Source organism: Cherax quadricarinatus, chromosome 3, assembly GCF_038502225.1.
Source record: "Cherax quadricarinatus isolate ZL_2023a chromosome 3, ASM3850222v1, whole genome shotgun sequence".
Classification (NCBI taxonomy): Eukaryota; Metazoa; Arthropoda; class Malacostraca; order Decapoda; family Parastacidae; genus Cherax; species Cherax quadricarinatus.
This window is the reverse complement of record NC_091294.1, coordinates 21,018,899-21,031,267: the sequence shown is the minus strand read 5'-3', so window position 1 is coordinate 21,031,267 and position 12,369 is coordinate 21,018,899. Positions and strand designations below refer to the sequence as shown.

Sequence of the window (12,369 nt, the reverse complement as noted above, 5' to 3'; positions counted from 1 at the left end):
AAGGAAATCAGAGAAGGACTTGTGTACCAATTATCTCTCTAAAGTGTATGCCTTTTTCCTAAATATGGTTCCATCATATTCCTTAAAACAACACCAGAGAATCCTAACATTGGAGGGACAGGCAGGCAGGGAGGGGAGGGTCAGGCAAGCAGACAGGGAGGGAGGGCTAGGCAGGCAGTGATGATGGGGATGGCCAGGCAGGGAGGGAGGGAGGGGAGGGCCAGGCATGGAGGGGATGGCCAGGCAAGCAGGCAGGCAGGGAGGGGAGGGCCAGGCTGGCAGACAGGCAGGGAGGGGAGGGCCAGGCATGCAGGCAGGGAGGGGAGGGCCAAGCAGGGAGGGGAGGACCAGGCAGGGAGGGGAGGACCAGGCAGGCAGGCAGGGAGGGAAGGGCCAGGCAGGCAGGGAGAGGAGGGCCAGGCAGGCAGGGAGGGATGGGAAGGCAGGCAGGGAGAGGAGGGCCAGGCAGGTAGGGAGAGGAGGGCCAAGCAGGCAGGTAGGTATGGAGGGAGGGCAAGGCATGCAGGGAGGGAGGGATGGGAGGGCAAGGCAGAGAGGGAGGGGAGGGGAGGACCAGGCAGGGAGGGGAGGGCCTGGCAGGCATGCAGGGAGGGAGGAGAGGGCAAGGTAGGCAGGCAGGGGAAGAGGGAAAGGGGGAGGGCAAGGGTGGCAGGCAGGGAGGGGATGAGGGCAAGGGTGGCAGGCAGGGAGAGGGGAGGGCAAGGCAGGGCATGCAGAGATTGATAAAGAATTGTTGACTAAATTAATATTTACACTCTGTCATAGTCCCCCTGCTGCCTGCATCAAATACACAGTTTCTCCCTCCCTTCCTCTGCCTGCCTTCCTCACTACAACCCTCTCCCCTTCCCCCCTCTCTCCCTCCAACTCTCCCTGTTTTGTCTCTAGGCTGATGCCCAACAATGAGCACCAACTATCATACATGTATTATATCTAGAAACTAAATTCCTTTCAGGGTAAATTGTAACTTAAAATTATCATAACTCAAGACCATGGTAATGCATGTGACCACTGTAATATTTGTTGTTGTCCAGGCTGTTGGTGATGTCACTGCTAGTAGCATGGTCATGACTGGTGGTGTCACAGCTTGTGTTGATGCCTTGGCCTGTGCTGTTCATTTTGGCACAACTGGTGTTGGTGCTGTCATGGCTGTTATCACAGCTGGTGTTGGTGCTGTCATGGCTGTTCACACAGCTGGTGTTGGTGCTGTCATGGGTGTTAGCTGGTGTTGGTGCTGTCATGGGTGTTAGCTGGTGTTGGTGCTGTCACGGGTGTTACCTGGTGTTGGTGCTGTCATGGGTGTTAGCTGGTGTTGGTGCTGCCATGGCTGTTATCACAGCTGGTGTGGGTGCTGTCACGGCTGTTCACACAGCTGGTGTTGGTACTGTCATGGCTGTTCACACATCCGGTGTTGGTGCTGTCACAGCTGTTCACACAGCTGGTGTTGGTGCTGTCACAGCTCTTCACACAGCTGATGTTGCTGTCACAGTTGTTCACACAGCTGGTGTTTGTGCTGTCAAGGCTGTTCACACAGTTGGTGTTGGTGCTGTCACGGCTGTTCACATAGCTGGTGTTGGTGCTGTCACGGGTGTTAGATGGTGTTGGTGTTGTCATGGCAGTTATCACAGCTGGTGTTGGTGCTGTCACGGGTGTTAGATGGTGTTGGTGTTGTCATGGCTGTTATCACAGCTGGTGTTGGTGCTGTCATGGCTGTTCACACAGCTGGTGTTGGTAATGTCACGGCTGTTCACACGTCCGGTGTTGGTGCTGTCACAGCTGTTATCACAGCTGGTGTTGGTGCTGTCACGGCTGTTATCACAGCTGGTGTTGGTGCTGTCACGGTTTTTATCACAGCTGGTGTTGGTGCTGTCACGGCTCTTATCACAGCTGATGTTGGTGCTGTCACAGCTGTTCACACAGTTGGTGTTGGTGCTGTCATGGCTGTTATCACAGCTGGTGTTGCTGTCATGGCTGTTCACACAGCTAGTGTTGGTGCTGTCATGGCTGTTCACACAGCTCATGTTGGTGCTGTCATGGCTGTTCACACAGCTCATGTTGGTGCTGTCATGGCTGTTCACAGAGCTCATATTGGTGCTGTCATGGCTGTTCACACAGCTGGTGTTGGAGCTGTCACAGCTCTTCACACAGCTGGTGTTGCTGTCATGACTATCACAGCTGGTGTTGGTGCTGTCATGGCTGTTATCACAGTTGGTGTTGGCATTATTGTATGTGGTCCATTGATACCAGTGAAAGCACCACCAATTTCATAATCACTGTCACTCTTCTGCAACAGTATCATCCTGTTTAAACGTGTTACCACACAACAGTGAAACCACATGAGGGAGAGCCTGACCTAGTGTGACATTGCACCAGTGTTTGTTTCACGAACAAATATTCTGCATCATTATCACGTGATTTGGCACTCTTATACATATACAGCCTCTCCTCACATAGCGACATACTCATTTCCCGATGCCTCAGACTTACAATGGGCTCTCTGACTAGTATTTATGCCTAAATAATGTATATTAGAGCTGATTTCTTCTATTCTGTTTATTTCAATATACAGTACACTACCGTATAAACATTTAAAAATATACCAGAACTGTTATAAATGGTGCAAAGATGACATTAAAACAATATCAAAGATGGCTGACACAAACCTACTACCAATATAGTATGCTCCTCACTTAGCAATGAATTTGTTTAATGATGTTGTCTTGGGAATGGAACTCCGTCATTAAGTGAGGAGAGGCTGTACTACTCTTCAGTCATTGCCCTCATCACTAATCACTATCCAGATGGAATTGCTACATCTTGTTGAACTGGCATTTTTCATTCCTGGTTGTATGGCCGTTGTTGTCTCCTTCAAAACTGGAAAAAGATTTCCCAGATTTAACTGCGAGAAGTGATAGTTTATTGACCAGCAATTGTGAGCCTACATTTACTGGGTGATATCACCCACAATGCCCCATGTATACCCATGAGGCTTGGATGTTTTCCCTAGGAGGCATGAGGTACCTAGCAACCCAATCAAAATGGCAGTGCACAGCAAATTTGAGACTGAAAAATTGTGCATACTAGTATGTAGGTACAGTCATCACTTGCATACTAGTATGTAGGTACAGTCATCACTTGCATACTAGTATGTTGGACACAGTCATCACTTGTATACTAGTATATTGGTAGAGTCATCACTTGCATAAGTTATGTTGAGATAGAGTAGGTTAAATAAGTCTATAACAGTGTACAAGAGGGCCCCCACTTATACAGCAGGTTAGGTTCAGGACTGTGCTGTAAAATGAAAATTGCTGTAAAGTGAAATATAGCCCCTTTTCACTTTTAAATGCATATAGAAGCCTGATAACATGTTTACACTATCATATATTAAGTGAGCAATAGAGCAAGGCCTAAAAAATGGATATACAGTACACACATTTCTTACCTTAAAATATTTTTGCCCTTATTGGAGTGGAGAGAGAGATACATGATGATATAATAATAATAGTTTATTAAGACATGATACATAGTTGTACAAGGTATTATAGCAGTTGGGTTTACATGTCAAAAGTCCCTTGTATGCAGAGCATTATGGGCAGGCTTAAAATTAACAAGATTAATGGAATAGTTAGAGTAAACAGTTTACAATATCAAGTACAATTGAGTATTTTAAACAATGAAATTTGAAGCATTGTAGTTTTACAATTTTGTAACATTACAATGAATAATATAACAAAATGATCAATTACCTGAATTACCTGATCAAGTACTGTACCTGGAAAGTACTCGAGGGCTTGGTCCCAAATCTGCACACTGCCATAACAACATACTGGAGTGAGAGATATGGGAGGAAGTGTAAAATAAACCCAGTGAGGAGCAGGGGTGCAGTGGGGACAATAAGGGAACACTGTATCAACATCAGGGGTCCCAGACTATTCAACATCTTATGAGAAGATATCAGAAACATGGCTGGGACAAGTGTAGAAGCCTTCAAGAGGAAACTGGACAAGTACCTTCACCAGGTGCCAGATCATCCAGGCTGTGATGGATATGTGGGGTAGCGGACCTCCAGCAGCAACAGCCTGGTTGATAGGTAAGCACCAGACGAGTGTGGCCCATGGCCGGCTCAGAGAGTAGAGAAACTCTCGAAACTCTTCAGAGGTATATCAAAGGCATTAGCTTATAATGGCTGAATAAATGAAGAATGGGTATAATTGAAAACCACTGTATTAGTGAAATTGTGTCCAGCAAAGCACTGTAAAGCGAGGCTCTCCTGTATGTTGAATTACAGATAAACAAATTAAAAAACATCTGCAATAAGTCTGGCAATGAGATGCCAAAAAAAGACTTAGATTATGACGTGGTGTGAAAATGTGCTGCAGGCAGAAATAATAATTTATTAGCTTCGGTTGTCTTAAATACTTTCCTTAATATGGGTTTCTCCAAAGATTAAGTAATTTTATCTAATTGTACAGGTCTCTTGCATAAATTCATATTAATGTATTCCCACTGAAAAGTATAATTAGTTTGTCATTACAGTATTTTCAATTACATTCTACAAATATTTCATTAGCTTGACATTACAGCTTTATTGTTCTCTCTAATAATAATGCCAAGAAATTATCTTTAACTAATTCCTTGTGTCTTTATAGCCCTGTATCTAGTTATCCTTTCTCCTCTATTTTTTCTCCTATTTTCAGCAACCTGAGAATGGCTGTTACATTAAATCTTTCTAATTTATATTTCTTAAAAAAAAAAAAAATAATTGCTTCTAGTCCCTTAATTCTCAAAAACTTCAGTCAAAATAGTTGTTCCCATTTTGTAAGAATTTGGATTTTTTTTTTTTTAAATATAGTATTCTTCCAAATTAACAAGAATTCTGACAGAGATCAGTGTACTGTATTTTTCTAATGCATATATTTATCACATCTAATTACTTTGTTAATTTTTTCCTTTCAGGAACTAGAAAAAGGACGATATGCAAAAACTGACTTGTACATAGCTCATGCTAACATTACTGGTAGTAAGTCCCTGCTAATTGCTACGAACAAGCGAATTATGCACGTTACTCGTAATGATATCCTGGGCCACCTTAAGGTTAGTTGCTGGTGTGATGTTTATTTTACATTTTCTGTCACTGATGTAACTCAAATGCAGTTTCTTCTCTGTACATTGTTTCTTATGACATTATAAATCTTCCCTTTCAATCCTCTCAGGACACTTAATCTGCCCTCTCTGCATACTATGAATCTGCCTTCTCAGTACTCTCAGCCCACTATTGATCAGCTTTCTCACATCCCCCCACCCCTCCCTCAGGACATCATTAACCCTTTGAAAGTCCAGACCCCCAGTCTGAAAATTCCCCACAGGGGAATGGTAGATAATCTTTTTTTGAAAGTAATAAAACAAAAAGTGCGAAATTTGATCCAAAATTGACGAAATTATGCTCTTGCGAATTTTGCTGTCAGTAATATTTATGCATCGGCGATTTTGCCCACTTTGAGTCCTATTTTCCGCCAATTACATTATTCCATTAGACAAAATTCTTAGCTATTTTGCTAGTACAGTGGACCCTCGACCAGCGATATTAATCCGTTCCTGAGAGCTCATCGTTAGTCAGAATTATCGTTAGTCAAGTTAATTTTCCCCATAAGAAATAATGGAAATCAAATTAATCCGTGCAAGACACCCAAAAGTATTGAAAAAAAAAAATTTTTACCACATGAAATATTAATTTTAATACACACAAACTGAAGATTACATGCACAGTTACATGACACTTACCTTTATTGAAGATCTGGTGATGATTGATGGGATGGGAGGAGGGGAGAGGTGCTAGTGTTTAGAAGGGGAATCCCCTTCCATTAGCACTTGAGGCAGCAAGTCTTTTAATGGGGTTACTTCCCTTGTTCTTTTAATGCCACTAGGACCAGCTTCAGAGTCACTGGACTTCTGTCGCACAACATATCTGTCCATAGAGGCCTGTACCTCTCATTCCTTTATGACTTTCCTAAAGTAGTTCACAACAGTGTCAGTGTAATAGTCACCAGCACGGCTTGCAGTAGCTGTGTCAGGGTGATTTTCATCAAAAAAGGTTTGCACTTCAAGCCACTTTGCACACATTTCCTTTATCTTAGAAGTAGGCAACTTCTTCAATTTCTCTCTCCCCTCCTCTGAAGCAGTTTCCTCAGGTGTGCCCTCTTGCTGTTGAAGATGATCTAGCAGCTCATCAGTGGTTAGTTCTTCACTGTCCTCCACCACCAACTCTTCCACATCCTCCCCACTAACCTCCAACCCCAAGGACTTCCCCGATGCCACAATGGATTCCTCAACCGGCATAGGATTCTCAGGGTTAGCCTCAAACCCTTCAAAATCCCTTTTGTCTACACATTCTGGCCACAGTTTTTTCCAAGCAGAGTTCAATGTCCTCTTAGTCACTTCCTTCCAAGCCTTACCTATAATGTTTACACAATTGAGGATGGTAAAATGATCTTTCCAAAACTCTCTTCGAGTCAGTTGAGTTTCTGAGGTCACTACAAAGCACCTTTCAAACATAGCTTTTGTGTACAGTTTCTTGAAGTTGGAAAAAACCTGCTGGTCCATGGGCTGCAGGAGAGGAGTGGTATTAGGAGGCAAAAACTTCACCTTAATGAAGCTCATGTCCCTAGAAAGTCGCTCTGCCAAGTCTGAAGGATGACCAGGAGCATTGTCTAATACCAGGAGGCACTTAAGGTCTAATTTCTTGTCAATTAGGTAATTTTTCACATTGGGGGCAAATGCATGATGTAACCAGTCATAGAAAAAGTCCCTAGTGACCCATGCCTTACTGTTTGCCCTCCACAGCACACACAAATTAGCCTTGAGGACATTGTTTTTCCTGAACACTCTGGGAGTTTCAGAGTGATACACTAATAAAGGCCTCACTTTGCAATCACCACTAGCATTGGCACACATCAACAGAGTAAGCCTGTCTTTCATAGGCTTATGTCCTGGGAGTGCCTTTTCCTCCTGAGTAATGTACGTCCTGCTTGGCATTTTCTTCCAAAACAGGCCTGTTTCGTCACAATTAAACACTTGTTCAGGTTTCAGTCCTTCACTGTCTATGTACTCCTTGAAGTCCTGCACATATTTTTCAGCCGATTTGTGGTCCGAACTGGCAGCCTCACCATGCCTTATCACACTATGAATGCCACTACGCTTCTTAAATCTCTCAAACCAACCTTTGCTGGCCTTAAATTCACTCGCATCACTAGCTGCTGGTATTTTTCTAATTAAATCGTCATGCAACTTCCTAGCCTTTTCACATATGATCGCTTGAGAGATGCTGTCTCCTGCTATCTGTTTCTTGTTTATCCACACCAATAAAAGTCTCTCAACATCTTCTATCACTTGCGATCTCAGTTTTGAAAACATAGTTGCACCTTTGGCAAGAACAGCTTCCTTGATTGCCGTTTTCTTGCCCACAATAGTAGCGATGGTTGATTGGGGTTTATTATACAACCTGACCAGCTCAGAGATACGCACTCCACTTTCATATTTATCAATGATCTCTTTCTTCATCTCCATAGTAATTCTCACCCTTTTTGCTGTAGGGTTGGCACTAGAAGCTTTCTTGGGGCCCATAGTGACTTATTTTGCAGGTGCAATCACTAAAAAGGCTGTGATAATATGAAATGTTCCAGTTGTATGTTTGGAAGCGACCGCGGTGGCTGGCTGGCATGTAAACACTGGCACCAAAGGGACAAGAGAGGCGCGCTCAGGCCAAAGTGGACGCGTATGGTACGGAACGAATAGCGCTGGTCGGGTTTTTAAGCGCTAGTCGAGGCAAAATTTTTGCGTTAAAATGTATTGCTAGTCACATTTATCATTAATCGATGCTATCGTTGGTCAAGGGTCCACTGTATGTGTTTCATTTTATCTATTAAGTAAAAGAAATTGCCCAGTCAATTATTTCAGTTACCCCACACAAAGTTTAATATATTCCAGTTTCAAAATAGGGTTCAGAATGAACACTGCAGGCATTTCTAGCACTAAAATAACATTTCCTCTGTTTATTAGTTATGTTTCCAGGCTTTACACATGAATCCCATTTTGATTTTTATTCACATATAAAATAGAAGATTTACTGTTATGCAATATATTAATAATTGTATAAATAATATCAGTGCATTTGTGAATGCACATTAGACCCACCAGCTGACATATATTGGATGCATGATATGATCTGTTTACTCTTGAACATTGGCAAAGATCAAACATTTTTGCTACTTTGAGCTCAATTTCAAGCTATTTTTTATTCCTAAAACCAATCAAAATCATCTCTATTTCTGTAATATGTCTTCCATTCTATCAAATAAGGCCAAGAAACTGCGAACACAAACATAAAACCCATACAAAAATACACAGCAAAGTAGCTGTTTTAATCCAAAAACACGATTGCAGTTTTTTTTTCTCTTTATGCACTGCATGCTGCAAGATTTGTTTTATATGGTGCACACTTACCACATAGATGCATTCTCTCATATCTAGGCCCAAATTTACCACTCACAGCTTATCTTAGTGAGCCGAGCTCGTGATGTAGTACTACGGTTTGGACTGTGGCTTCAAATCTGTAGAACTATAGGACGGACACTCGAAGGGTCAATCCGTCTTCTCAGGACACAGTCAACTCATTTTTTTATAATCATGTCTACTTTGTAATTACATTATGATACCTTCTCAACAGGTAATTTTTCATTCATAAACTTTCATATGTTTAGAATAAGTCTGGAGATATGTAGCATTTCATGTTCATTGCTAGTGATTCATTCACTATTAGTGAAACCCCTCATTAATGGACTAATAAGGGAGAGGGGATGTATGATAATTGTAAAATCAATTTTTCAGGATCATCTGCTAGTTTTTCTGAACTAACATACTTGGTCCACTGATGCAGCAGACAGTTGAACACTAAAGAGTACATGTATTATAACCTGTAGTACTACAATACAGTACTGTGCTGTATAGTAATTTTACTTGCTATTTTTGTGGTGGAAAGTTGAGGTGTAAACTGCCATGATGTATAGTTGTAACTCAGAATAAAAGTTTATCCTGAGTTAGGAGCTGTAAAGTTCTTTTAACATCTCAAGAACACAGTGTGCAAGTTTGTCCATGCTTCTACTGTTATCAGATATTGTTTCTCAACACCATATTTTTCTCATACCCATGCCACTGAAATGCTAGGCTCAACCTTTAGTACTTCAAGTTCCTGCTTAACACTGAGAACCACACCTTTCCTCTTGGCACCACTTGCTTAAGAAATCATTGTTAATTGCACTTTATTTATTTTGTTAATAAAGTCACACCAAACTCTTTAAATCCAGGGAAAATTAGAGACTGAATGGCAAGTGTGCATGCAAGTGAGCACATCAGTAAACTGGCATGAGGAATCTACAGCTCAGGGAACAATGAAAAAAAAAAAAAAGTCCTGGATGTGGATGCTCTAGCTAAAACCACATAAATGTCAGTCATTGGTTGGCTGCATTTGAAGTGGCATTATGAGCATTAGCAGTGTCACTTTCACTCTTGTCTCAAACCCATTCTGCTATATCAGAATCACTATCCTCACAGTTAGTGCCCTTAGGTATTAACAAGTGGCTAATTGTGGTGGGAGTGAAGGTTTCATGTCTGCACTTCATAGTTAACAAAGGCTGAGGGAAGAGCTCTTCCCATCATGCTCTGGGTCGGGCAAGATTTTTCTGTATACTGAGCATGCTCAGCTTTCAGATCCATTCTCTTATCTTTAGGCCTAAGACATTTGAAGGCACTATGAATAATGCCTAGAGATTTGTCACCCGCATAATGTCAGAGGATCTCACCTTCGAAGACCACAACAATGTATCTACCTCATCCGCTAGGAAAATGATAGGATGGATAATGAGAACCTTCGAAACTAGGGACGCCAAGCCCATGACGATTCTCTTCAAATCGCTTGTGCTCTCTAGGCTGGAATACTGCTGTACACTAATGGCCCCCCTTCAAGGCTGGTGACATTGCAGACCTGGAGAGTGTACAAAGAACTTTCACAGCACACACAAGTATGATAAGGCACCTGAATTACTGGGAACAGTTGAAGGACTTTGATCTGTATTCCCTCAAACACAGGTGAGAGAGATACATAATAATATACACTTGGAAGGTCCTGGAGGGATTGGTACCAAACCTGCACACGAAAATTACTCCCTATGAAAGCAAAAGACTCGGCAGGAGATGCAACATTCCCTCGATGAAAAGCAGGGGCGCCACGACTACGCTGAGAGACAACACAATAAGTGTCCGGGGCCCAAGACTGTTCAGTTGCCTCGCAGCATACATAAGGGGGATTACCAATAGACCCCTGGCTGTATTCAAGAAGGCACTGGACAGGCACCTAAAGTCAGTACCTGACCAACCGGGCTGTGGTTCGTACATCAGCTTGCATGCAGCCAGCAGTAACATCCTGGTTGATCAGACCCTGATCCACCATAAGGCCTGGTTTCAGACTGGGCTACAGGGGCATTGACCCCCAAAACCCTCTCCAGGTGAACATACAACCCTTGGTGGTACTGTTGTGGCTGGCAGTTTACAGGTTAATACTAAAACCACCTTTGAGGAGTCTTAACTTTTAATTCATATTTAAATTTAGATAACCTTATTTTTCTTATCTAATATTGATTTTTTATTATTTTTTATTTGCAGGTTGATTGGGTACATACCTATGATGAACTCTCAGAGCCTCCTGTTCTTACTCCAAAAGGTTTACACCTTTCAGTAAAGCAGGAAAAGAAACGGGTTCTGGGAATGTTTGGTGGTGGTGACAACTCCAAAGTAGTACATATAAATTGCCAAGAACAAGCAGAGGTGAGTACCAGATACTTGTGGAAGTAGGTCATTCATAGGTATGACCTACTTCCACAAGTGGATTTTGTCTATAAGTGATGCTGCCTCCAACTGCTTTGCCTCACTTGTTTCAAGTGCATAATACTGACAAGTTGAAGAAGACATGTAAACACTAAATTTGCATAAACATTCATGTAATATACCTGCTTATAACTAGGTTAAGACAGCAACTTCTCAGAGAGGTAGTACCATCCTGCCAAATGAGTGTGAAATGAAAACCTGTAATTGTTTTGCACAATGAGAGGATTGCTGGTGTATTTTCTTAGTCTCATAAACATGTATAATAACAGGTATGTCTTGCTGCTTCTGTACATGCATGTACATGTATACACATCAATATAAAGTTTTATTTTATTTTTCTTAATAGTTCTTGTTCTTATTTTTTTCCTTTCATTCCATAAGGAAATGGAGAAGAATTCTTCCTCCATAAGCCATGCACGTCTTAAGAGGTGACTAAAATGCCAGGAGCAAGGGGTTAGTAACCCCTTCTCCTGTATTAATCACTAAATATATATAATGAAGAAAAACTTTATAAAGTTGGGATGTTTGAATGTGTGTCAATGTAGTGCAGATGATAAGAAAGAAATGGCTGAATGTTATGAGAAGAAGTTGTATGTAGAGTACCACACCAGAGACTGTTAAAGAAAGTGGCAGCTCATGGCATTGGGGAAAAAGTGTTCTCATGGATCGAGTCATGCTTAAATGGGGTTAAATTCGAGTGGGGATCTGTAACAAGTGGCGTTCCACAGGGATCAGTCTTAGGGCCATTGTTGTTTATAATATATATCAATGATCTTGATGAAGGAATTACTAGTGAAATGAGCAAATTCGCCGATGACACAAAGATAGGTAGGATAATTGATTCAAATGTAGATATCAGGGAACTTCAGGAGGATTTAGACAAACTCAATTCCTGGTCAGAAAAGTGGCAGATGCAGTTCAGTGTAGATAAATGCAAGGTTCTGAAGCTCAGGAGTGTCCATAACCCTAGCACTTGTAGGTTAAATAATGTAGAACTTAGCCATACAGATTGCGAAAAGGACTTGGGGTCATGATAAACGGTAATCTTAAACCAAGACAGCAATGCCTAAGCGTACGTAATAAGGCAAACAGATTACTGGGATCTATATCAAGAAGTGTAAGCAACAGAAGTTCAGAGGTTATATTACAGCTTTATACATCATTAGTAAGGCCTCACCTAGATTATACAGCTCAGTTCTGGTCTCTGTATTACAGAATCGACATAAATTAGCTAGAAAACATCCAGCGTAGAATGATCAAATTAATACATAGCATTAGAAATCTTCCATACGAAGAACAATTGAAGAGACTTAACACTTTTAGGGTCCCCAGGCCCTCTCCCAGACTTGTTCTCAGGGTCGCCCAAATTTAAAAAAAAAAAAAAAAATTATTTTTTCTTAAGAAAAGATAGAG

The 12,369-nt window shown here is 41.7% G+C and overlaps 1 protein-coding gene across 1 annotated transcript in view; it reads left to right on the top strand.

Moving 5' to 3' along the window:
• The window catches only part of LOC128706583 (intermembrane lipid transfer protein Vps13-like), a 246,293-nt gene extending 235,355 nt beyond the window's left edge, over positions 1-10,938 (top strand). The window contains exons 16-17 of the mRNA XM_070090639.1: positions 4,978-5,115; positions 10,735-10,938. Of these exons, the coding sequence (XP_069946740.1) occupies positions 4,978-5,115; positions 10,735-10,923 (327 nt within the window). The 3' untranslated portion in view covers positions 10,924-10,938. The remainder of the gene's footprint in view (positions 1-4,977; positions 5,116-10,734) is intronic.
• Positions 10,939-12,369: the final 1,431 nt, after the last annotated feature.